The sequence below is a fragment of the Platichthys flesus genome, chromosome 10, assembly GCF_949316205.1.
Source record: "Platichthys flesus chromosome 10, fPlaFle2.1, whole genome shotgun sequence".
Lineage (NCBI taxonomy): Eukaryota > Metazoa > Chordata > Actinopteri > Pleuronectiformes > Pleuronectidae > Platichthys > Platichthys flesus.
Genome location: NC_084954.1, coordinates 21,596,049 through 21,622,725, shown reverse-complemented (window position 1 = coordinate 21,622,725; position 26,677 = coordinate 21,596,049). Strand labels below are relative to the sequence as shown.

General features: G+C 39.8%; 1 protein-coding gene across 2 annotated transcripts; it reads left to right on the top strand.

Annotated features, from left to right (window-relative positions):
- Positions 1-3,087: 3,087 nt before the first annotated feature.
- On the top strand, positions 3,088-25,783 carry syt14a (synaptotagmin XIVa). 2 transcript variants are annotated; one of them, XR_009922123.1, is made up of 7 exons: positions 3,088-3,235; positions 6,330-6,557; positions 16,295-16,566; positions 16,654-17,103; positions 17,272-17,461; positions 17,543-18,761; positions 21,690-21,769. XR_009922123.1 is itself a non-coding variant. In XM_062398053.1 (7 exons), the coding sequence occupies exons 1-7, from the start codon at positions 3,136-3,138 to the stop codon at positions 22,001-22,003; spliced, it is 1,611 nt and encodes a 536-aa protein (XP_062254037.1). In that variant the 5' UTR covers positions 3,088-3,135; the 3' UTR covers positions 22,004-25,783. The 2 variants fall into 2 exon arrangements, 1 of the variants encoding a protein (XP_062254037.1); XM_062398053.1 differs by having other exon boundaries at positions 18,705-18,761; positions 21,690-25,783.
- The last annotated feature ends 894 nt before the right edge of the window (positions 25,784-26,677 follow it).

Genomic DNA, 26,677 nt, shown 5'->3' with positions numbered 1-26,677 from the left:
CTCCTACTCTACTTTTAGAGAATTTAGGGACGACAATAGGCTTGAATTCTGGGAGCGGAGTGCTCTAGTGGAATTTTAAATTCTATTCTAGATTTAACTGGAAGCCAGTGTAGCGATGCTAATATTGGAGAAATGTGCTCTCTTCTCTTTGTTCTCGTCAGGACACGTGCTGCGGCATTTTGGACAAGCTGTAGAGTCTTTAACGACTTCCTGCTGGAGCCTGATAATAATGAATTACAATAGTCCAGTCTCGATGTAACAAAGGCGTGGACTAGTTTTTCTGCATCTTTTTGTGAAAGGACATGTCTAATTTTTGAAATATTACGCAAGTGGAAAAAAGCGGTCCTAGAAATTTGTTTTAAGTGACTATTAAAGGATAAATCAGGATCGAAGATCACTCCCAAGTTCCTGACTGTTTCATTGGAAGCAAGGGCAATGTCGTCTAGCGCAGCTATATCATTAGATAATGCATCTCTAAGGTGTTTGGGGCCAAGTATTATAACCTCTGTTTTGTCTGAGTTTAATAAGAGAAAATTGCGGGTCATCCAGGTTTTTATGTCCTTGAGACATGTTCGAAGTTTAGTTAATTGATTACTTTGTTCAGGTTTTATTGACAATAATAACTGGGTGTCATCCGCATAGCAGTGGAAATTTACCGAGTATGTCCTGATAATGTTTCCTAGTGGAAGCATATATAATGAGAATAAAATTGGGCCGAGCACAGAGCCCTGTGGAACACCATGATTAACTTTGGTGCGCACAGATGACTCATCATTAATTTGCACAAATTGGGAGCGATCAGAAAAATACGATTTAAACCAGTTAAGGGCGGTTCCATTAATGTTAATTAACTGTTTTAGTCTTTGTAATAAAATTTGATGGTCAATTGTGTCGAATGCTGCACTGAGATCTAACAGAACGAGGACAGACACAAGTCCCTGATCTGAGGCTATTAAAAGGTCATTAGTGACTTTTGCCAAGGCTGTCTCTGTACTGTGATTGGCTCTAAACCCAGATTGAAAGTCTTCATATATATTATTTTCCTGGAGAAACTCACACAGCTGATTGGCTACCACTTTTTCTAAGATTTTAGAAATGAAGGGGAGGTTAGATATTACTAAGGTTCTTTCAATAAGTTTTCAATAAACGTTGAACCCATCTGGCCCTTGACTTATGGCAGGATAATGTAAAACCTACTCCATGGATTTCCATTAAACTTGGAGGTAGGATGGGACATGGGCCATAAAATAACCCACTAAATTTGGGTCGGATCCTGACTAATTTGTGGCTCCAGATACTTTTTTATGTCGAAAGATCTGTGAGGATTAATCAGGAGATCTTGTTGAAAGCAATCTGGACTATTTAGAGGAGTGATTTTAATGAGTGTGTGAAATTTGGTGCAATGAGTGTGTGAAAAAAGTAAATCATGACCGTTTGTGGGAGTTTTGTTCCATAACGTTTGGTCCACTTGCTTTTCTCCGACGCAACCGTCACATGCAAAGGATTGTTTGGAAGTTTCTAGCAGTGAGACTCTGAGTCGGCAGCAGTTTGACTGTATAGCACATCCTTTTCAGAGCTCAGTCTTTTCCTTCTCACTGCACATAACAATCCAAATGCTGTGGATGGTGGTAAGAAAACAAAGTGGTGCACACACCTTTGTGTTTTCTCTATTAATCCAGTTTTAAAACCTCTTGTCCATCATGTAAACAGTATTGGTCTATTTCGGATTCTAAAAGTGCAGTAAGTTAGTTCAATTACAAAGGATGTCTTCTCTAGTAAGCTAATCATTTCTCAAATGTCCCTACTTGTTTAGCAATAAACTTCTCTGGCAGCATATGACACACATGCTGTCATTACATGGTGGCTGTTAGCAATGATGCTACGCCACTTTCACACATATTAGCCTAATGTGTATTGTCTCATTGGGCTAATATAATGCTGCATCTGTCATCCTCAGCCAGTTCTCATTATGTTGTGCAAAAGAAGCCGGAATTATCCCGAAAGTGACATTTTAGTAACGTAGTGTCTTCGCTTGTTAATTTGTAACTCGTACTCAGGAGACACACTGTTAGCACGGCATGGTGGAGTGAGTTCTTTAATTTTGTGCCTCTGAAAATGTCAACACGCTGAACACACTGCAGGAGGTCACCCCTGAAGACTGATTGCTGCTGAATGTTTGGTGAAAGGAAATGTTTCAGATTTCAGTTTGAAAGGGTTAGATGGGACATTTGGCAGCAGTTGAGGACAAATGTGTGTTTTTAGCACATTTATTCACTGTGATAAGACGAGATTGATCCACTGCCAGAGGAGAGAACAACTGGAAAACACTGCATCTCAGATGAGATGTCTCCCCGGTGGCTGCGCCTGATGACGACTTAGCGCCTCCATGAGGGCATTGGAAGGTCATACGTGAGGTGGAAGGCGACTGTCGCAACCTCACTCAGACGGTTGTCATCAGCAGAGTCCATCCTGCTTTAACAGTTCCTGCTGTTACCTGATGTCGTCGAATTCCAAATCAAACCGTGTCTGCTGATGTGCAGCAGCCAGTGTTGCCTTTAATGAGATTTGACTCGCCTGTGTATCTGGAGTCTGGAGTGACGCTGCCCCTAAACTTGTTGCTATGGCAACCGACAGGTTGTGTCTCTGCAGTGTTACAACCTCGGTCTCTCTCTCCTATCTCTTCCTTGTGCACTTGTTTTCCATGTCTTCCAGACTCTAGAAAGTAGGCCATTCTTTTTTTGGGCGTTGCATTAATTATATAATATTTAAAAAAACGTCATACTACCCATGATCAAAGTCCAACGAATTAGCTTTTAATATTAATAATCACTGATTCACAAACTGGAAGGTTCCACTATCTTCTTATCGCCTGACTTTTTTTTTTAATGCAACAATTATCTACATTTGATCAAAAAATCAAATAACTTTATTTACCAAAATGTTGACCTACATGTAGAAACATCCTTAGTGTGACAATAGTAACACCGTCATCATCTCATCCTTGGTCCAAGTTCTTTTACTGACATATTTTATGCCAAAGATGATTTATTGTTTGATGTGAATTTTTGTTGTTGTTTTTCAGTCTCTCCGGAGGTGCTGGGGTTTCTGACAGCTATTGGACTCTTCATCATCCTCATGACCTTCCTCTTCTGGTACCTCAACAATAAGTTGGAACTAGAGAATCCAGGGAGCCTGCAGTGTCTTGATGAGTTCAGGAAAACCACAGATCTGCAAGGTACAGCTGCTCATATACACATCATGTATGGTTCTGTGTCCTGTCCCTATGCTCATCTTTCTCTTATGGAAGGTTCTGCTCAGATTTCCCACCACATTTATAATGGAATCATGTGTTTTGCTCTTTTGAGATAAACCCAATAATCTGTGCAAAATAGTACTTTAATATTTGGCTTCAGGTTTAGGCTGTTTTCTATGAGAGCCACAGTGTCCAGTATACAACACACATTTTATCCGCTGCAACACTGGATACTTCAGCCTACGCTGTTTGGAGAGATCATATATTCATATATCACTTTTCATAGCATAAAATGTGTTTCAAGTTGCTTTACAAAAAGTGACTTCAATAAACAACATATCCCTAAAATTAGAACGTTCTCAGACAATAAAAGATGTAAAATCAATAATAATGCAACCAATTTTAATAATGAAAGAAAAGGACATCTTTGAGATTAATTTAAAGCAAAAAAAAAATATATATATTTTTGTAGATGTTATTATATATTTAGATTTACTAATCTAAAAGATAGGATGGTGCCAGGTCATTTTATCTTTAAAAACGTAAGAGACCTGTAAACATATATCCGGGGGGCAGCCGGTGAAGTGATGTAATATGTTTTTCTGGATTTGATTTAGATTCTAGACACAAGTTGCAATTGGTCTTTTTAAAACTGTGTTTTACAGTTACCTAGGCATGACAGTAATAAATCATGGGTCAGTTTCTGAGCATCCTCTAAAGAAAGGTCTCACTGTGACAATGTTTCTTAAATGTTAAAATACTATTTTTGTACCCAGCACTGATGTGGTTTCAGGTTTTTCTTCTAATTTGGCCTATTTAATGTTTTATGTAGAGCATTAGCAGCTTCTAAATTCTTTCACAAAACCTAAAGAAGCATAAACACATAGATTTAATTCCGAAAGGGAAAAGAGATATAATTTGCAAATATTTCAGCGGGGACCTGGCAGATACCTATGTTCCTTTTTCAAAAAAAACTTGTGTCGAGTAGACAGAATTTTTATAATTTAATGAAAAGCTAAAAAACTGACAGGTTCCAGCAAGTTCTACATCAGCTGGACTCATGTTACTTGTAAAAAAAAATTGTAGACAATTTCACTGACGGCAGCATGAGGCCATTCTCCTCTGGCCCTGGCCTTTCTCAACCTGTGAGGGGGTGATTGTCACTGACAGATGTTGGGATGTTTACCTGTCATCTGCCCCAGAGGCCTCAGAAGTTTAAAACGTTGGTGGCCCCAGGGAGCCCGGGCCCCACAGGGAGCTGGCTCTACCCTGAGTACAACTGGTAAACCTTCAGTTAAAACAAAGGGAGGCAGTGTGAAGTAACGAGCTGATTATTCTCGGTATCTTTTAATGAATCTTTTTCTGGAGTTATTTTTTTAATAAAAATATAAAAAAATATGATTTATTTTTCACAGATTGTATTTAAATTTCATTTAAATCGAGTCAAAGAAGATGGCCCTTCTATCTCTTTCACAAATAGGATTTTTTTTCTATATTTTTCTTTAATAAATGCTACGTTTTAGAATTCTTAACGGTTTATGCTTAGTGGCACCCTTTGCAAGTACAGCTAGGCACTGTCTGTCCTATCTGTAAGGGGGTCTTAGTAAGGCGATACTGATCCCTGCTGGAAAAAACAGGGAGTTACAACTACAGCCACCGTGTTTGATCCTCAAGCATAAACTGACTGAACGCCAATTTTTTTTTTTATCTTTGTGATTTTACTCCATTTACTTTTTTTTTTACTTTTTTACAAAAAATTATAATAATATATATCAGTTTCTGTAATGCAGAAGACCATAATTTTCATGTAAATTCATTGCCTCATATTTTGACACAAAGGTATATTCTTTTGTGTCTGGCTGCTGTAAAATGTGTAAAACGCTTCACCTGAACTTAACTTACCTGATCTAGCTACGTCTGCCCTGTGTATCGGAGTTAGTCTTTATTTTAATTATCGCATACTTTTAGTTTTTATGACTATTTCAGCTGAGTGAGTTGAGTTGTGAGCAGGTAGACATTTATTATAATATCATCCAATACAGTGTTTTCTATCTACTGATTTTTAATAACTCGTGCTGGAAAATATTATGTCTTTCTTGACATATCACTAGTAAAAATTTGGTTGGTTTGCAATTTTATTTTTAGATGAGATGTTTGTAGGAGCTGACTGAGATGTTCTTACATTCCATTTTAAATATCCAAATTGTAAAAGGTAAAGCTCTCAGGGATGGAGATGAAACGGTCTGAAAATGTTGTATCCCGATCATAGTGAATAAAATGATCATCGATATCATTGTTATCGTGGTATTCTTAAAATGTTCTTTAAATATTGAAAAATTACCCAGATCCATAAATTAATATAAATCACTTAAATGATCATTTAAACAGGGTCATGCAAGAGAAATTAAGTTAAAATCCAGAAAGAAGCTTGGATGAGTGTGCAGAACAGCAAGTCGGATTTTATAACTTCACGCATGGCCACAGTTTTCCTCATGTCTTGAAGGATATTTTTTCAAATTTGGTACCAAAGTTCAGTTTGAGTCAATGATGAGGAGAATACGCCCCCTTCTCACTCAGAAGGCGGTGCAGGTTCTGGTCCAGACACTGGTCATCTCACGCCTGGACTATTGAAAAATGCAACTTCACCACTAGATGTCACTAAATTCTACAAACTGAACCTTTAAAGATACATTATTCGATTTCATGAGGCAAAGGTCAAAGGCTAAGGTAAAGTTGTATTAGTCTTATTAGTCTGGAAAAATAATGCATTTAGACAAAAACAACCCTGTTTGATGGAGACATCAGCCCCCGGGCATAATTTCTAGTTTCCAAATAGATTTCGAAGTTTTGTTGATTATCCTGTTACAACTGATTCAATATCCTCAACCTATTCAAAATGTGCATTTATAGATCTCTGTGTAACACCCCAAGATTGTGATTCTATCAATGCACAGTTTGTGTCAGTCAAAGCTTCAGGTCTACTTGATTTTAATCGACAACTAATTCTCCGCTTGAAAGAAATTTTTGTCAAAGCGTGTCCCACAGTAACCAGGCTGTTTTTCTGTATCCCAAACAGAGAAGGCCTACTGTGATGCCAACCTGCAGGGCTCATCATCAGACAGCGAGGATGAGCTGATGGGTCAGTATCAGGAAGCGGTCAGCCGCTCCCAGGGCCTCCGGGGAGGAGCCAAGGCAGCAGCTACTGTCAAGCATGGAGGAGGCTTCATCTGGAAGAGCCGACATAAGTACAGCCCCTTGAGTGCAGAATATGACGGCTACAGCAGCGAAGCTTCGGCCGACGACGGTAGGTTCTATATCTGTGAAATTTAACTCAAATGCCTTCCTTACAGTATTCAAACTGTAAATGTTTTTAGGTTATTACTCCTTTCTGTCACTTCGAAGGTTTTTCATCTATTTTTTCGAAGAACATCCACAAAAGACCCCTCAGCTGTACATTGAAAAAGCAGTGCGATTAGTGCAGATATTTCCCTCTTATCACTGCAGTAAGCTCGAGTCAGACTCTACTGCGCCTCCACTACCAACAAACCCAAGCACCGCACACACAACACACACACCGACACACACTGTCAGTTAATCCAGAGAGGTGATCAAAGCGAAGCTCCTGTTCAGCACACTCTCCGTGGGAGGGTTGTGAAACAGTCAACTGTCTGCATAATCTGCACAGCCGCAGCCTCACACTTCTTTCTTTTTTTTATCTCTCTTTCTCATCTCTCTCTCCCATCTGCCAGACGTGTCATCTCAAGGCATTTACCATGGTGGTTGGAAATCTTTTTTTCATTTTCATCATAGACTGCATAACACTGGCACTGACCTATTTTGATTAGTCAGTTTGTTCTCTTATTCATCTGTTCGAATACTTGGCTGCAAAGGTGGCTTGTTTATTTATTTGACTTCATAAAAAGTACTATACACCCTCCACCTCGACCTCAAATGTGAATCAACCATTGAAGGCCTGTTATTAATTGGACATGACATAATCTCATCTCATCTCATTTTCATCCGCTTATCCGGGGTCGGGTCGCGGGGGGAGCAGCTCAAGCAGGGGGCCCCAGACTTCCCTTTCCCGGGCCACATTGACCAACTCTGACGGGGGGATCCCGAGGCGTTCCCAGGCCAGTGTTGAGATATAATCTCTCCACCTAGTCCTGGGTCTTCCCCGAGGTCTCCTCCCCACTGGACGTGCCTGAAACACCTCCCAAGGAAGGCGCCCAGTGGGCATCCTTACCAGATGCCCGAACCACCTCAGCTGACTCCTTTCTAAGTGAAGGAGCAGCGGCTCTAATCCGAGTTCCTCACGGATGGCTGAGCTTCTCACCCTATCCCTAAGGGAGACGCCAGCCACCCTTCTGAGAAAACTCATCTCGGCCGCTTGTACCCGTGATCTCGTCCTTTCGGTCATCACCCAGCCCTCATGACCATAGGTGAGGATAGGAACGAAGATCGACCGGTAGATCGAGAGCTTTGCCTTGCGGCTCAGCTCTCTTTTCGTTACAACGGTGCGGTAAAGCGAACGCAATACCGCCCCCGCTGCTCCGATTCTCCGGCCAATCTCACGCTCCATAGTACCCTCACTCGCGAACAAGACCCCAAGGTACTTGAACTCCTTCACTTGGGCTAAGGACTCATTTCCTACCCGGAGTAAGCAATCCATCGGTTTCCTGCTAAGAGTCATGGCCTCAGATTTAGAGGTGCTGATCCTCATCCCAGCCGCTTCACACTCGGCCACCAGCCGATCCAGTGAGTGCTGAAGGTCACAGGCCGATGATCCAATGAGGACCACGTCATCTGCAAAAAGCAGTGACGAGATCCTCAGACCACCGAACTGCAACCCCTCCCCACCCCGACTACGCCTCGATATCCTGTCCATGTATATCACAAACAGGATTGGTGACAAGGCGCAGCCCTGGCGGAGACCAGCATCCACTGAGAACGAAACTGACTGGCTGCCGAGGACGCGAACACAGCTCTCGCTTTGGGAGTACAGGGATTGGATGGCCCTGAGGATAGACCCCCTTACCCCATACTCCCGCATCACCTCCCACAGATTCTCCCGGGGGACCCGGTCATACGCCTTCTCCAGATCCACAAAACACATGTAGACCGGATGGGCATACTCCCAGGCCCCCTCCAGGATCCTTGCGAGAGTGAAGAGCTGGTCTGTAGTTCCACGTCCGGGGCGAAAACCGCATTGTTCCTCTTCAATCTGAGGTTCGACGATCGGCCGAACCCTCCTTTCCAGCACCTTGGAGTAGACCTTACCAGGGAGGCTGAGAAGTGTGATGCCCCGGTAATTGGCACACACTCTCTGGTCCCCCTTTTTGAACAGGGGAACCACCACCCCAGTTTGCCACTCCTTTGGCACTGTACCCGACTCCCACGCGATGTTGAATAGGCGTGTCAACCATGACAGCCCCTCAACACCCAGAGCCTTTAGCATTTCTGGCCGGATCTCATCAATCCCTGGGGCCTTGCCACTGCGGAGATGTTTGACCACCTCAGTGACCTCCACAAATAATATATTAGCTTATTTGTTATAATGAACCCATTCTGGCAGTATAAACACTGTGAGACACAGAACAGGTATTGTTTATGTATTTGAAGAAATGGTTTGACACTTGAAATACAATAATTTACTTTTTGCCCAGAGTTAGTTAAGGACCTCAAATACGTCTTTCATATCTGCGGGTTAACTTAGCTTAGCATAACCAGCTAGACAAAAGGTAACAAATCGAACGAGGCATCTCCACTTTCTCCCGCTAACCAGAAACTAAGTGAAAATATACCAGAAGCAATCACTGCCAACTTGTGCCAATGATGTGAACAGTGCAAAAACAATTTCCTAAAATGAGAGAAACAATATTCGAGAAAGATTTATTATAGGCCTATGATATACTAAAGCCAGCCACCAGGGGGTAATTAAGACACTTTGGCTTCACTTTTGGTGAGCTGTCGTTCACAGTCTAAAGGATATAATAAATTAAGGAATGAGCTATGGGGGAGTGGATTTGATGTCATTTTTGGATGCCAGAAAGAGTCCAGTTAGCTGGTTTTCCTCCATTCCCAGTGTTAATGCTAAGCTAATCTAAGCTATCAGGCTTCTGGCTGAGGTTTATATCACACTCTTCTCATATACATCTTAACAAGAATGTGAAAAACAGACATTCCTAAGTACTCAAATATCCCCTCAAATGAGGAAAATAATCAGATAATTGATAAATAAATAAAATGTTGCATTTACATGTTTACAAAGAGTAAAATATAATAATCAGGAGCTCTGGATCAGAACAAACAAAATGAAATGCAGCAAATGAGTGGCAATAAAACAAGGAACAATAATGATTGAAACAACTGCTTCCAAGAGCCATTGATTTCAACCACTCATTTATATAAGTGACATCCAATCAGTTAAAATAAAAGCGCTGGACGGATCGTGCAAAGCTTTAGGAGATCACTGTTGTCTTCTTTGGACACATGATACGTTTAGTTTGTTCTCCGTCCTCAGACAGGAATCCCTCGTGTTTATGTCTGACTGTGTTTTTCAAAGACAAAAACAATCTCATCTTTCCCAGGGTCTAACTGGTGAATCATGTCTGAACCAGCTCGGTGTTATATAAGACAGGGGTTCAAAGACTCAGTGTATTGCACCATCTATTTAAAGCAATGTTTGAACTCGTTGCTGAGGGATAAATAGTGCATGACATGCTTCTGACTCCATTGGCAAAGACAGCAGCGCACTGGTTGAAAGGTTGTCATTATGCAAGTGCTGCAAAAGTTGTGTCTCCTCATAACCACTAGATGGTCTCTGTCATCCTCAGCCAGAGTTCACATACAGGGTAAAAGATAGGAAGTTTGGACTGTTTATATTATTTATTTAAGACTTTCACTGCATTTTGAAATGCACAAACAGATATTGAATTGGTGTGGGGGGGGGGGGGGGGTGTTACAGATTTTCTCTTCAAGGAATTGTCTCACAACAGCCTCATTAAATCGTATCGCTGCATTAGCTTGAAGGATAAGAGTTAATCAATTATTCTTGTCAGTCAAGTGGTTCTTTGGCAGTGGCGAGAACAAGTGATCTAGATTATGAATTATTCGCTGTCCTCTAGCGGGACAATTTGTCAGAACAAAATCTGATTATTGTTCATTTAGGTCTTACATATAGCATGTGGGAATAAAGTGATATGTAGAATGTTTTTCTTTCAAAAACCTTCAATCTTGTGAAGGTTCCACTGGTAGCTGTGAATTACTCATAATCAAATGAATGTCGCCCCTGGCTCTAGCTGGTCATGATGCTATCATGCCTCTGACTTTCATGCCCTTTACATACTACTGTGGATAGTTTTGCCAAATGAACAAACTGTATGTACCGTAAAACAGAGCATTTGGGGAATGATGACATCACAGTTTACTTGGCACATGCCCACTTCTGCTTTGTGTAATGAGCATATGCCAGAAACAACAACAATGGTGACAATATGACAGCGTTCCAACGTTTGGTTTGTAGGCTAAGTCTTTCAAAATTTAGCATCGCTGCACCGCATTCCATTCACAGGTCGTCTGCCTCTCCCAATAACACATGGACTTTTTTATACGTCTATACTATCATTTTTAAAGGATCATTAATGTGGACTTTGTTGCCACCTAATGGCCCGGCATGTTTGTTTGAGCATTTATAGTCTTTTTACGTTATAGTCTGGACGGATATACAGTATTTTGTGGAAGGAGATTATTTTTTTAAATATCAGAGTGGAATATATTTATAATTCTTAATTCTATCGAGCACAAACTGCTTAAACCTTTAAAAAATACAACCTGTAAATGAATCAGTTTCAAAGAAGCAGTTTACACTGCATCTGTTCTTTTGGACAAAGCCATAGCTGACTTGTTTTCGGTTTCTCTTCCTTGTGAGGAAGAGAGAGGCAGGGTTTTGACTCATTGTGCCTGGAAGAAATAATTTAAAATTGATGTGGTTTATTTATACGACAATACTGTACCTATGAAGAGTTAGTATTTGTTAAAGGTTCGAAAGATTATATTGAGGATTTAAGATTTCGAAGCAGATTATTGTTTTCCTTAAAATAATAAAGATTGCATCAAGAAAACATCCAGGGAATATTTGTAGATTCTCAAAAACTTGTTTTTGTATTGGTTGAACAGATTATTCTAGTCAAGTTCCTTTTAATGCACTCACCCTAAACCATAACCTTCATTTAGTGAAGGGAAAGCCATGTCCATCCATTGTTGCCCTATGGTTAAAAGATGGTTTGTTATTCTCCCCCCTGTGGTCAGGCTATGGTAGCTGTGGCTCTCTCCTCCACTATCTCATAACAGCAAGCCACCATGGATCAGTAATGATCAAGCAGCGGCCTCATACGTGAACTGACATCTGATCACGATTTCTCTTCAAAACTAAAAATTAAAATTGTGGAGATTTAGTATTTAGATTCCATGATGTGGCTGAAGGCCATTTTCATTTACTCTCCAGCTAGACTTTATTTTATTAATTTCAAACGAGCCTTCGTAAAAGTTCTAAGGACCTGGAATATTTCCTCTTAACTCACATGACTGCTTTTGTTCAGGACATTTGTATTATACATGAGGGTGCTTGTGCAGAGGCTGCAGAATCAGGGACGGTGCTGCCCTTGTGGCTCCTCTCTCAAAGTACGAAGCTTCCTAAAATAGGTAATAAGGGAGAGAAGATGGTCTGCAGTTTGTCTGAAACAGCTTCCTATCTCTGAGCAGGATGACTACTTCAATGTAAATGTAATTATTGACATTAAACAGAGTGAAGAGAAGGAAACGCTTATCATTAGATGGAATTTAAAGTTCATTATAATGACTTGTCATCATTACCAAAGTCTTTCTGATAAATACCTGATAATAACATCCATGAAATGAATCTAAGTCAAAGAAATGTCCTCATGAGTGTGCGTGTGTGTGTGTGTGTGTGGTTGTGTGTGTGTGTGCAGGTAATGCATCCTCTTGTGTATGGAGATGAATCATTGCCATACTAATTGGAAACATATTAGCAACATAATGAATCACTATGGAATCTTTTTTTTATCTCATCTCAGTACTTTATTTATGGTTCTGTTTATGAGGCTCATCACACACACTAGTTAACGACCTGCCCCGAGCCCCAGAGTTTAGAAAGACAGGTGAACTCTACCACTATCTTATATATACAGTCTATGCTCTTCCATGATACTTGTTACCCAGGATCAACAATATTAGATTAAGTAAAGAAAAGACCACAAGGCAACAAGGATAGAGATGTTGGCTGTGAGCCAAGTTCTCAACAGTTTTTACTCACCCTGGACAAACTAGTAATAATGAACATCAGTATAACACATAACATGCTGAAAACAACACTGTTGTGTAAGTGTTTGACTAATACAACGCCTCACATTTTATAATTCTGCCTGAAGTCTGTCTCTAGAGCCTCTTTTTTACCAGGAGGTGTTCGTGTACATAAACATACATACGCCCACAGAGTACCTTTTGTTTATTTTGTCTCATGACACAAAACTTAAAAATTGAATGCTGCCTCCACCCAAGTGAGGGTACTTGGTAGAAGTTCAAATTATTTTTTTTGTATATTGGGGAGGAAACGATATGCTCTTTATAGGCTTTTATAGAAACCCTTAAAAACATCCAATTCACAACAACTTGCCAAATAATGAGGCTACTGACAGTAGAGAACAATAACTTATTCCGAATTCCTAGAATGCAACATGTTAATGTATTCCAAGATTTATTATGCATTTATTTCAAAGGTCTGAAAAGCTGCCAAAAATATATATATTTTTGAGTGACAAGTCCAGTCCTGTTTGATTAACTACTAAGATGTAAAAAACACATATGGTGGCCTCAGATGCTGATTTCTCAGAAAACAACTGCCGGCCTTTGAGAAGTCTTATTATAAAACTCAGGGTTTCAACATGCCACATTAAATAAACAAATGTTCAAAGACCTACACCAAAATTGCATCAGTGCTCAACATTGTAATCTTAGCCTGAAATGCTACACGGAAGGGCTACAACTATTTTCATGTTGGTGTCAATTAATGAGCTTTGAAAAACATTCTTAATGCTAAATAAATAAATTGTTGGAGTAGCGTGGCTTGGGGACTGTTAGGAGTGGCACAATTGAATCGTAAACAATCATGTGATAGCGATGTTTGCTTGGAGAAGCCCCCCTATACTCACTTGTTTGGTCAACCCCTTGAACATATTTGTCTGAATCAGGATCATTTTACATACTTTCATTAGAGAGTGGGTTAGGCTATTTACAGACACAGGATGGAGCTTTCACTGTTTGCATTATTGATCATATCTGATTGAAGGAACTGTGTTGAATTGGTGTTTAATGAAATCTTACAATAAATTGTTCAAGAGGCTAACTGAGCAAGGGCCATGTGTTTCCCCCTCCTTAAAACCTTTGGCACAACAATAAAGTGTCGCTCCGCTAATTTGTCACCTCAGATTTCCATACCCGAGTCTCACAGTCAAGATTCACAAATATCAAACGGGCACCCCACGTGAAGAGGTACAAGAAGGCAAACCACGGCGACTGAAGGAAGAAGAGGCGAGGAAACTGGGTGAGGGAAGAGTGGGTTAGACGAGCGGAGGAATGGTAACCATCCCAATTAGCGGGCTGGAGAAAAGAGCAGTGCTTTTGCACAGCAGCTTCCATCAAATCAACCGCCCCCGGCTCAGCGGGAAAAAAGCTGCTCAAAATGGATTTGCTTCTTTTATCAAGCCCTCCATGACACTTAGTTAAGACTCCTTTGCCTCCATCCTTCCACTGATATGTGCCACTTTGAGGTGATGTCTCACTGACATTATTAGGAGCGAAAGTTTCAAGAACTTGGGAGAAAGCTGGAACAATGAGTCGCAGCAGATTACGTCATCATAGTGTTGGCTTTTTCCAAAAGTTAGGAGACAGCATAAGAAGGGGATTTTTTCCAAGTTATTTTCCTCTTCATCTTTTGTTTTCTGTCTTTCTTTTGCAAGAATCCGGGTATAAAGCACTCTTTGCCAGTGTCCCTATGGGAGTATTAGCATTGGCTGCTAAATTTTTGAGAATCCAAATTGGACAAGGGAAGCAGATTTGAGAATGCAGCTGGCAACACTATTCATGGTTCTCCATAAGTGCCACGGGGATCAGTGTAACCTCATTCTGCATGTGCCTTGTGGGCATTTGAGGCCTTTTAAAACGGTTAGAGGCATTAAATCTGTGACAGATTAAGAAGTATTCAGTTCAGCTGATGTTTTATGTAGGTTGTGCATTCAGAGGATTCCTCTCACAGACCACATCATGCTCATGAGGCCCATGTGAAAGATGCTGTTACATTTGTCAGTGAAAATACATTCTGGGATGAATATGATAAATTATATTATATCTCAATTCAGAAGAATATATTTTATACCTGAAAAATAACTATTAATTAAATAGTCAAGTAAAATCGAAACATTAATAATGGACCTAAAGTTTAGGCTAAGATTCTTTACAGATAATGTTAGAGCTGCTTCCACTCATTACTTTTTTATCCAGAATAAAAAATATAACAAAAATAGGTTCAAATTTAAGATAATTTTAAATAAAAAAAAAATAACCCTTTTTATCTTCACTTTTATGTAATATCTTATATTAGGCACTTTGAAATGTCTTGTTTATAAAATACATGCAAAAATAAGAATGCAATGTTCTTCCTACAATAATGACTGCCCCATAGGTGTCAACATGACTTTACATAGGGCATCGGTTCACAAACTGAGGTACGCGTACCCCCAGGGGACTATAAAACGTTCGGGAAACACTGACATAGGGAATATATGCTTTGCACTATATGTTAACCCTGGTATGATATCCTGCTAAAGCAACGGAGAAGTTGCTCATAACACCGATGCATTTATTATTAATGTTTTTGAACATTTCGCCTTTTTTTGGATTATTAAGACGCATATCTCGAAGGAATGCAGTTTGCCTAGTAACATTTTTTATTATAAAACCATTTTTTTCATTCAATTTATTTGTCTCCTTTTCTAATCATGTAATATTTAAAGGGGACAGTGCGCAGCTGTAATGTCTCCATTTGATGCTCCTTAGCAGCTAATTTGGATCTGTAATCCCTTGGCAGCGCAATAACAGTACAGAAAGGAAAATATAAAACATTAATACCAAACTACACACTAACACGTCACTAAAGAATGTTTGTCGAATAAAGGGGAGTCATGACCATAGTGAGGGAGGGCAGAGTAGATTTAAGCAGGTGTTTAGGTTGTTTTTAATCATGTTGATGGAGCTACAGCCCCTAACATCCTCATCAGGCTGTTCAACTGACTTGTGGCTGTAGCAGAGAAAGCAAACTGAAGCCAGACTCAACTAGAGCAACACAACAAGCAATATGCCAAACCTGTAGGCCTGCCGCAAAAATGTAGCCTCATTGTGTTTTAAGTGACTGTGGCAACTTTCATGCCGTTTGTATTTTTCAAAGAGATGTTTTTGTTCTCGCACCCAAGTCGTTATCCACAGTGCCTCTGTGCCGACACTTTGAAACAGCAAACAGCTCCTTATCCTCTTTTTTTTCTTATCAGGGTGTTTCTGTAAAGAAATCCCCGTATTTGCAAAGTTCCACTTGAAGTCAGCTCAACCCATCAGATGTGATCAAAAACCATAATTGAATACCCATTGGTCATAAATAAAAGTAAACATCCTGGGCGCAGAGAGCTGCGTCCCGGAAAAAATCTTCAACAACGCCTTAAATAAAACTTTTCTATTTAAATTCTGTATAGGTTCTTTTTGTCTTAGGATGTTGGATGGGGTGGAGCCCCAGCACCCTGTATTAACCAGCACCCACTTACCTTTTGTTTTGTTTATCATTAGACTGAGACATGATTGATTTAGCTTGACAGATCCTTAACTTTATCTGCACGCATATAGTTCTACATCATTCATTAAAAAGTCACACATTAATATACTTAATAATTTGTATTTTATTAATTTCCTTCTGCCCAGTCAACTGCATTCAGCGTATGAGACGCACACCGCCACTGGATGAGCTTCAGCCACCGCCCTATCAGGATGAGAATGGCTCTCCACGGATGTCTTGCACAATGTCTGACCTGGGTGACGCCAAGTGTGATCTTTCCCAAACCAGCGGCAGTCCCCACCTTTCCTTTGGTAAATGTTACAGTGTGGACAGTGATGACCATGAGACTGAGAGTTACCTCAACAAGGGCTATGAGGAGGATGTACCCAGTGACAGTACCGCCGTCCTCAGCCCAGAGGTAAATACCAGGGATATTATAATAATATAAGACTGTTAAAATGTGTATTTTGGGTGAGATGTTTACATTGACCATTTCACTCTTTAGGATATGTCAGCCCGAGGATCAGCAGCGCGGCTTCCTAAAGGTTACGAACCAGATCCCATTGCAAAATACGGCACTCTGGATGTAGTGTTTGACTATGACTCAGAGGAGCAGCAGCTGGCGTTGACCATCATGGCAGTAACGGACCTTCCCGCCCACAAACGCACCGGCAACTTTTCCTGGCAGGTCCACCTGGTGCTGCTTCCCACCAAGAAGCAGAGGGCAAAGACGGGGATCCAGAGAGGCCCATGCCCCGTCTTCACAGAGACCTTCCGCTTCAGCCACGTGGAGTCAGAGATGATCAGCAATTACGCCCTCCGCTTCCGCCTTTACAGTATGCGGCGGATGAAGAAGGAGAAGGTGCTCGGGGAGAAGGTCTTCTACCTCACCAAGCTCAACCTTCAGGGCAGAGTGTCTGTGCCAGTCATACTAGACCCATGCTGTGCTCTCCTGGTGAGTACGATGAAAGCAGATGTTGGCAACACTCTAATTGCTCCTCTACACTGATTGATCTTTGGTATGGTTGATTAACATTTTCAGAGCAAGGTTTTATTTTGCAGCTTGAGAGAATATTAAGATCCTGTTTGAAGGATCAGTTAATTTTATGAATGTCCCTCTCAGGCTGGTGAATCCCAGGTCAGCCTCTCAGATATGACATGCAGTGAAAGCGCCTCATCATTCCAGTCAGTCAGTCAGACTTCCACACCAGAGATCCTTGTGGGCCTGGTGTACAACGCCACGACAGGACGTCTCTCTGTGGAGATCATCAAAGGCATCCATTTCAAAAACCTAGCTGCCAACAAGCCACCCAGTAAGTACCATAAAACGTTTTTTTTTTAGCACAATGTGGAAAGAGCAGTTAACAGTAAAACTATTACATGTTTTGTTTCAGATACTAGAATGGAAAGGGACAAGTTGAGCTGGTCCATAGGGATTTGTGTTTATGCAGCCATATTGCATCTTAAATCTGGACTCACATTATGAAAATACGTGATCTATGTATTAAATGTACTATTATATTCTGAGTATAAGGTTGTGATATTAAAAGAGGTCATGTTTGATAAGAAAGTCATAATATTATGAGGCAAAAGTTGTAAATTTACAAGAGTGAAGTTTTACTATTCTAACCCTAATAAAATTGAAATGTAATGAAAAAAAAGTAATATTATGAGAATAAAGACAACCGTGAGATTTGGGGGTAATAAGTAGCACGGAGAACATGTGATTGTTTGACTTCAACTCCGAGATCTAAAATCTTGAACCAATGTAATTGATTCTTGAGAAACTATGAAACCTCTCTGTATAATATGCAGATGTTACCAGTGTCAACCCTGCAGTTGTCTTCTATTTTACAAGTTCTCCTCTTTTTCAAACTCCAAGTGGTTTAATTGACAATTTCGTGCATATCTTTTCTTTTGGTGAATTGCCCCGGTGTGTGGATCAATAAAGATTTATTATCTTATCTTATCTTATCTTATCTCATCATAAGTCCTGAGACTTATGATGATGTTGTGCTGATGTGCCAAAAGATAAAGTAGTTATGAAAACATACTAAACATATAACTTAGAGTGCAGATAACAGGCGGATTTTCTGATTCCTTCTTTATAATGACACATAGCCTAAAATTACAAATATATTCTCTTAATATGACGAATTTTTTCTCATAATCCTGACGTACTAACCTGAATCTCGAAATCTCTTTGTGTCTGGCATTACTTTGTGCGGTCTTTTGTGCAAATAAAACGGAGCCACAGTGAGACTGCAAAGCTTATAGCGTCTCTGTAGAGAAGATAGTTCTATCTATCCCAGCTTCACTACCTGCTTTGTGGTTTCCCTCCTTTCCCGACCAGACTCCTCAGTCAGTTTCCAGGGATCCAAACAGCAAGTTCAAACAAAAAAAAGCCTCTTGTTGAGCTTTGTGCAATGTTGTTGACCCTGTTTCTCTTTCCTTGCATCTTCTGTTGTGTCTCCACCTGAAATTCTCTCTCCCTGCCACCTTTTTTGACATCTTGGTCCGCTGTTTTTCTTACTGCTGTCCAACCCTTGTTGTCAGATGGACTGTTCTGTTGTCTAAAACACTTAATAGGTGGACAGGTTTATATAATCAGAGGTGAGTCCCTATCCCTGTCCCAAAGTGAGGTGCTTTTTATGTTCAGTCTTGGACCTTTTTATACTATCTTCATGGATGCAGGTTATTGCATACGATTTGTTGATTTCTCATCATTTGTAATTAAGATAAACTATTTAACTGACTTTCAGATCTTAGCTGTAAATAGAATTTCACGAGAGAAGAATGACACCTGTCTTGTGTATGTACACTATATGAACCTAAAGCCAGTGGCTAGCTAGTTTAGCTTCACATAAAACCTTCGGTACCCGTGATGACACGACTCAGGGTGCTGTCACACCTACCTGTTTGGTCTGGACCTACAAACTTTTGAGTTTCGTCCGAACTAAATTAGCAGGTGTGAAGGGTGCTAAACAATAATTTTGTCCAGATAAAATGGAATCATGGTTTGTTTCTTTGCTTTGTGAAAACAGCTTTTTTGCATTGTTTGGACCTTTGGACCAATCACAGGAAGTTAAGCATACAGCAATAAACAATAGAATAAGAACAAAAGAAAGAAGTAGTTGAAAATATAATATTAGAACCAGATTGTTTAATTTGCAGTGGCAAAGAAATGAATGAGGTGAACCAGTTAATTTATTTCTCCATTCAAACTGAAAGACTATTTTCTTCGATTTCTTTGAAAGATGAGATGCACAACTATCGAATGTCAATTATAGATATAGACTTTTAGGTGTGAAAATGCCTTTAATCTTTTATATGAGTAAAACAATCACTATAAACTGACAGCGCCAGGCTAGCTGCATTCCTTATGCTAAGCAAAACTGATAGTGGTATCCATGTATACTCTGGTGAAAATTCTAAATTTTATTCTGGTCTGGCACTCCAGCAACTTTTCACACTTACTCATCCATGAAGATTATTGCTTGTTGTAACCTTTGTTCCCTGCAGTTGTTGAACGCGTATTTTATGCATGTAGCACTGTCACCTCCCTCCACTCTATCTCATGTCTGTCCTGTGTTTGTGCCTGTGATGCCTGGAAGTCTTTTATTCTACTCAGAAATAACACTTTTCACGCTATGGTAATTCAATCTGGTTCGCTTGGTGGCTGATAGCCAGCTAGAAGCAAATGTTGTGCGTCACTGACTGCTGGCTTAATCCAAACAGTGGGCTACACTTTGGCATGCTTTGGCTGTAATTTTTCATTTCATTTTCTCTGCTTACAGCATACGAAACAGAAACAGGACTTCTGGGATAGAGTAGCATAAATGTTCATCTTAAACATGTGCTGCCTTCACATGAATTGCCAAGATCCTTGTTTATCCATGTATGACTGTCACTAATGACTATCTGATTTTGATATTGTTTGTGCATTCCTGAATAGCATACACACATACTGTATAGTCTTCAAATTACATTTAGGAAAAAAAAAAGTCACATCTGGTAACACTGACAAAAATCTTTGTGCAAAATCCTCATGCAGGCCTTGATTGACTTTGTGCGTCTTACAAAGTGGAAGGAGTGCGGTGAAAGCCGCGGAGCAATTTCAAAGCTCCTTTTCTATCATTTCAAAACAGTACCAAGCCGACGAGTCAAGTTAATCATCAGTCGCAGCCCCTCTCATTCAGCAACAATGCCCAAGAGCCATGCATCACCGCTACTGACCACTTAAGACATCCACGGCTCCACACAGGCCATTCAACAGCAGTCAAAAAAGAAATCAAGGCTATTTTTTTCACTGTGCTTTTATGTCAAAGAGAGCAACTGAATGTGTGATTCAAGGCGGTGAGCTAGGCGTTGGAAGGCAGCTGGCACTCGACAGCATGAAAGCCCCTGCAATTCATTCCTTCTACTCTCTCTTAGACAGGAACATAATACACAGTATTATTACAGAGTGTGGTTGTAGACGAGGGGCGAAACACTCTCAAAGGCCTATTGTGATTGCCAGTCTTGCCTCATTTACTTTTCAGCCGGATTTGTGGCTTCGGTGTAAGTCATGATTTCTGCATTGAAATGAAGAGTGAATAAGGCAACCTTGAATGCTGAATCACTTGATAACGAAAAATTGATAATGTTTTTCCTCTTGCGTTTTTTTCTTTTCTTTTTGGGGTTAAAGGCACGATATTTATTGAAAATTATTTTTTTTGTTTTGTTGTACAATAAAACAGAAGGGAATCGGCTGGGGAAAAAGATAGGAAATGTCACACAGAGTATCAGTGACATAGCATAACAGCTGTTGGCCAAATTTAAATACTGCTCCCAGTAAACTTGTCCACAGATCATTTTCTCTCTTTGATTGTAAGGATCTTAATTTAATTATTTTTGTTCCCAATCGGAATTATCCACCAGTTACTCTCCGTTTGTGAATTTGCTTGCAGCATATGTGCATCTTATAAAAAATATGTGACTGTTGTTTTAGACAGACCATGTCTTGGGACACTGCCCACGGCTTCTAAATACAATAAAAACAGCCACATAGTTTGTTCCAGAAACGGCTCCTTGTCCTTTAACCACAGTATTACTAACTTTTTCTTGCCTATGTTTTATCTTCGACAAAATCTCCTGCTGCAGGTTAGACATACGGGAGTTGCATAGCAACAGGACTAAAATAAAACTCCTTGAAACCTTTTGAGTTCTTGCTCTCTGTTATCAGGAGCTCTCACAGCTGTGCTTTGTTTTTGATCAGGAGAGAAACCACATCCTATGTGGTCAGGATCAGTTGCAGTGACATTAACAAGAACAAATGCTTTGTTGGGGGAAATGTGTCATACTGCTGCAGAGGAAACACAGCTGCAGCAGGTGGTGATACTTTGATTCAAAGACAATAAGGATTTTTGCACAAATGATCCAATACTTAGCTTAGGAAAGACACTGAAGCAATGTACACCATCATACCATGTATAAAATGTATATCAGAAAGGTTTGCTTAATTTTCCCTCTTATTGTCCATTCCAACTGTTTCTCGTCTAGATACATATGTTAAGCTGACCTTACTGAACTCCATGGGTCACGAGATGTCCAAGTGTAAGACATCCATCTGTCGGGGTCAGCCCAACCCAACCTACAAAGAGACGTTTGTATTCCAGGTAGCCCTTTTCCAACTATCGGACGTCACGCTCATCCTCTCCGTCTACAACAAGCGCAGCATGAAGCGCAAAGAAATGATTGGTTGGATTTCACTTGGCCTAAACAGCTCTGGAGAGGAGGAGCTCACCCACTGGACACAGATGAAAGAGTCCAAAGGACAGCAGGTTTGCCGCTGGCACAGTTTGCTGGAGTCCTAACAGCAACAGAAGAGTCCGATGAAGGAGTTCTTAGGGGTAACTGTACAGAGCAGTTGCTGTCCCAGAGGAGCGAGACATGGATTCAGCAGGGAAAGAGGAATGTTACAGAACCATGTGTTCAGTTTTTAATCACAGCATAGCATAATAGTTTTCATGGTACTGTGTCTAAACTCACAACCATTGATTAATAGTACGGAGAGAAATGTGATGCCAAGGGACACTCTGTCCTTGAACTGGTTAAGATATAGCCTGTTCCTAGAGGCAGGTCCTGGATAATATTCATCAGAAAATGAAAGTCTGGGAAATTTGTGTACCCACACCTCTGGCTCAAACATCGGATAATCCTTAATCTTCTCATAGAGGCTTCAATTATGATCCTTGAGCAAGTTTTGAAGGTCTCGGAGTTAAAATCATTGGTGTTCTGTGCATTTATAGATTGAACCTTTCCTTTAGAAAAACCAGAATAGAAAATAAATGGCAATTGCTCACATGAGCAAAATTCCTAGTTACTTAAATGTTAAAGTCACAGTTAAATGAAAATTTAAATTGTGATAACCTTCTTACTTGCCCAATGAGATCATGTTACATAGGCTACTAGATATAGCACACATTTACAGATTTTTATAATTATTTAATTTTAAAAAGTGTGACGTCATATTACTTTGAAAGGGGTACATTAAGTGTTGCAAATATTACTGTTTGTGTTATATTCGACAGACATTAAAACTGTGGTGGCAGATCATTTTCACAGTCTATTTTGCTGTGAAACATGAAAGGTACGCAGAGGAAAAATCTGAAGAAGAGCAGCGCGGCCAGAAATATGTCCCCAGAGATAGTATATCTCTTTAATTTCATTGTAACTTTGCGCATCAAAGTGAAGTGATTTGAAACATATAATGGGGCTCTTTACAGCCTACAGAGAATTGTTTTTGAAGAGTTGAGTCCAAATTAAATCAAAGCCATTTCAACGAATTCTTCTGTCTCAGTCGACACTGCCGCGGCAAAATATCTCAACATTTGTCTGAGCCTCGAACAAATGGCCACTTTTCGAGCAAGTCAAATTTATGACATCGCTGAAAGCCACAGTGTCATGGTTGACATGATCCCTGAGAGTCAGTGAACTTTTGTCATTTATTGGAAAGCTATACTTTACGGATGCACAGACTGAAATGTGTAGAAAGGTTATGTAGTTACCGCGGTGGTTTGGTAATCTTGAGTTTCCATCGACCAATCAACAGCCGCAGCGAATGGCAAGGACATTTTCAAAGGAATCTCAAGACACAGATGTTACAGATGTCTCTTGGATAAAAATAACGTATTGACACATCACAGAGTAAATTAACAAGTGAGAAGAAAATGTACCTGTTAGTCTCTTTCGCCTGCTTTGGTGCTATGTCTGTTCTGTGGCTGCACACACACAGAATCCCTTGCCTTATGCTCTAGTCAGTTCACACATTATTTCCAGTAGACCCAGTTGAAAAACGGACACACACACACCCTCAGAGCACACACACCTGCATCTATGATTGCAGAAAGCATACACACATGGGCACGCATGCACACACATACACACACACACACAGTCACACACAGTACAGCACCAGTCCGTTCCGACTGTTTTCGTAGGAGCCTCAGAATGCAGACTGTGGGTTACGGGTTGCATTCTTCGGCGTGGACACTTGCTCACTTCATTTAATTTACAGTCGACAACTAACACATACACATATACTCCTTACTGTGCCTGTAGCTGTGTTGAAAACTAGCTTTGTGCAGTGTTACCAAGCGCGCGCGTGTGTGTGTGTCTGTGTGTGAGTGTGTGTCTGTGTGTGTGTTGAATGGGAAGTTGCAGTAAAGGGAGCCTAGGGGGCTGTGATATCAGTAGTTGTTTCATTTTCTTGCTGGTTGGGATCATTTATAACTTTGATTGCTGGCATTTAGAACAAAACCACTTCTTGATTGTCATAAATTTTATATACAGTAAATGTTTTCTTATCTATTTTTGTAACAATAATTGGGAAGAAATTGTGTCACGACAGTTATTAGTGAAATATTAACCAACTCTGTGAGCAATACAATTGTGGACTGCTTCTCGTAACGCATTATGTCTTATAGCAGCTGGTCCTCTTTACATTCTCTGAAAAGCCACAGAGCGCTGTGATGGAGATCAGGGGAGCTCATATCCAACCAATCTGTCAAGACTTCTTAGCATTGATGCTTTGGAACAGTGTGAATCAAAAGCACAGCCTTTACAGCACAAAGTTGAAACACACCATGTGAAAGACTTAAGGTGAAATCGATCGCACATATATCATTTGCATCCACGATAGGATTGTAAATCCACTGTTACATGACCATACTGAATTAGATGTATTTTTTCCGCAAACAAGGTAAATCAACAGAATGTGTGTGGGTATATACTTTAAATGTGCTTGAAAGGTGAACATGTATCAATGGAAGTCTGACGGCAGCCATGTTTTTGTGCATTTCAGTTTCTCCCATGATGGTGAAAATAAATAAAACCAGAAAAGATTAGCAATTGAAAAATCATTTTTGTAAAATGTACAGTCCAACCTTACCCGGGAGAATCACACTTTGTCTTATTGCATGCTTAACATGCGATTTACTTATTTAGATGATAAAACCAGGTATTGCCATCAAATACGGGAGAAAAAGAGGAAAAACTTCGGCATGCAGATGGTCAGACTGGGGATAGAACTGCCGACCTTCAGGTTGGAGGACGACCACTATACCCCTCAGCCCCTCTGGGACCTCTGTCCTGTCAAGTCATGTTCAGCCAGTCAATTAAAACGTGTGTACTTTTATTGTGTTTTCTAACTGTATTGAAATTCAGGCCACACTCATTTTTTAAATGATACGGTAAGTACATTTATTTCAAATGCTATCAATTTGATGTAATTATTTAATGTTCAGTATCTAATTTGATTGCAATTGATTGGTTATCCAAGTGCTTAAAAGTAATAAGTTATGGCCTTTCTTTGCCTCCATACACATGACACAGAAACCTGCTATGTGAAGAACATCCCCTGTTTTGCTTGTCTTCCGCAAAATGTGTTTCACTAATAAGATGTTTAAACCAGAATATTTATGCTTAGAAGTACGGTTTATTTTTTCTTTAATTTTCTTGTGACGTTTTTAACTTTTCTGTTTTTGAACACTGGTCCTTATTTAATTTTTTTCTTTTAGTTTTGAAATGACCTATGCCACAGACGGCATCGGTGCCTTACTGTTTTTCACTAAGCTAACCTTCGTCACAGTGTCTTAAAGGGGACATATTATGAAAATTCCACTTTTGTAGTGCTTTTACACGTTCATTTGGCTAGGGTAGAGCTGGGTAATGTGGGACATTTTTTACATTTGCTCCCCTCTAGGCGAGCTAGAATGATATACCAGTAAAATTTACACATTTCCCATTAATTCAGGATGTTTTCTAGCAATTGAAATGATCAGAATATCTTCAGGACAAAGGGCAGTGAAAATATGATTGTTTTTAAAAAAGTGGTCTTGTGTCTCACTTTACCCCAGCTTACCCCAGATCCTTGTGGTATTTTGATGAAAATATGTTACAGACCTTTCATTAAGACCCCAAGGAACCATATCAACCTTGGTAAAATGGGCATAATATGTCCCCTTGAATGTATTTGTAGATGTACTTTCTTCTGTACTTCAAGCTGAGTTTTAATTGTAAAATGTCTTACAAATGGATTTATGATAGAGACGGTTCATGTGTGATAAAGAATTATTGTTTCAAAAAGAGAAACAACGAAAGCAATTATTGTTGTGTGTGTGTGTACGTGTGTGTGTTTACATAAAGACAGTTTCGCACTAAGGGAATCACATTAGTGCCATATGAACAAACATCTCATTAGTTCTCTGTATGTGGAGGATTCCTATTACACAGTTCTGAAGACTCTCACACAGCGAGCTTTCAGATTTTCTGTAAATTTGTGGAAGATGTGCAGCTCAACTTAAAAGGTGTTAATTAAGTCTCAAACATGTGGTTTGCCCTGCATAGCCACAAAACAACCAACAGGTGGAGCAAGTATTGTATTTTACTCCTTATGTGGCAAATGTAAACTGAATAGCTAAAATGTATAAACTTTTAAGTTATTAGGTTAAATACAACACTGTCTTTTTATATGAGGAACGTACTTTTTTTTATCTCATGGCTCTGATCTAATGAGGAGAGATTAACTTACATATAGTGTTGGCACATTTCACCTAAAAAACTGACTGTCTCTGTTCTAGTTGCTTTGCCGTTACAAATTTTAAAAGCTTTACAATAGTAGTGTTGTTCAAAGAGATGGGTATGGAATTAGTTCATTTTAGAAACAGAAACGGAAATAACAAATAAGGGTATTGGATTTTTTAATTAGTAGTCAAAAATGATATTTCCGGTTTACTCCGTCTTCCAGATGGGTAAGCCACGTTTACCATACAGACAGATAACTGTTTTGAAATACTCAGATAAATCTTTAATTTATAGTATTGAGAAGGAAGGTAAAGAGAGAGAGAGAAATAGATGAGAGGAATTTTTTTCTTTACAATTATCTGTGTTCTCCAGCACATTCCACCGCTGAACACAGAACAAAGTGCTCAGGGGGAGAAATGCTGGAAAATAAGATTCAGTGGCTGCTGCTGAATCAAAGGGGAAAT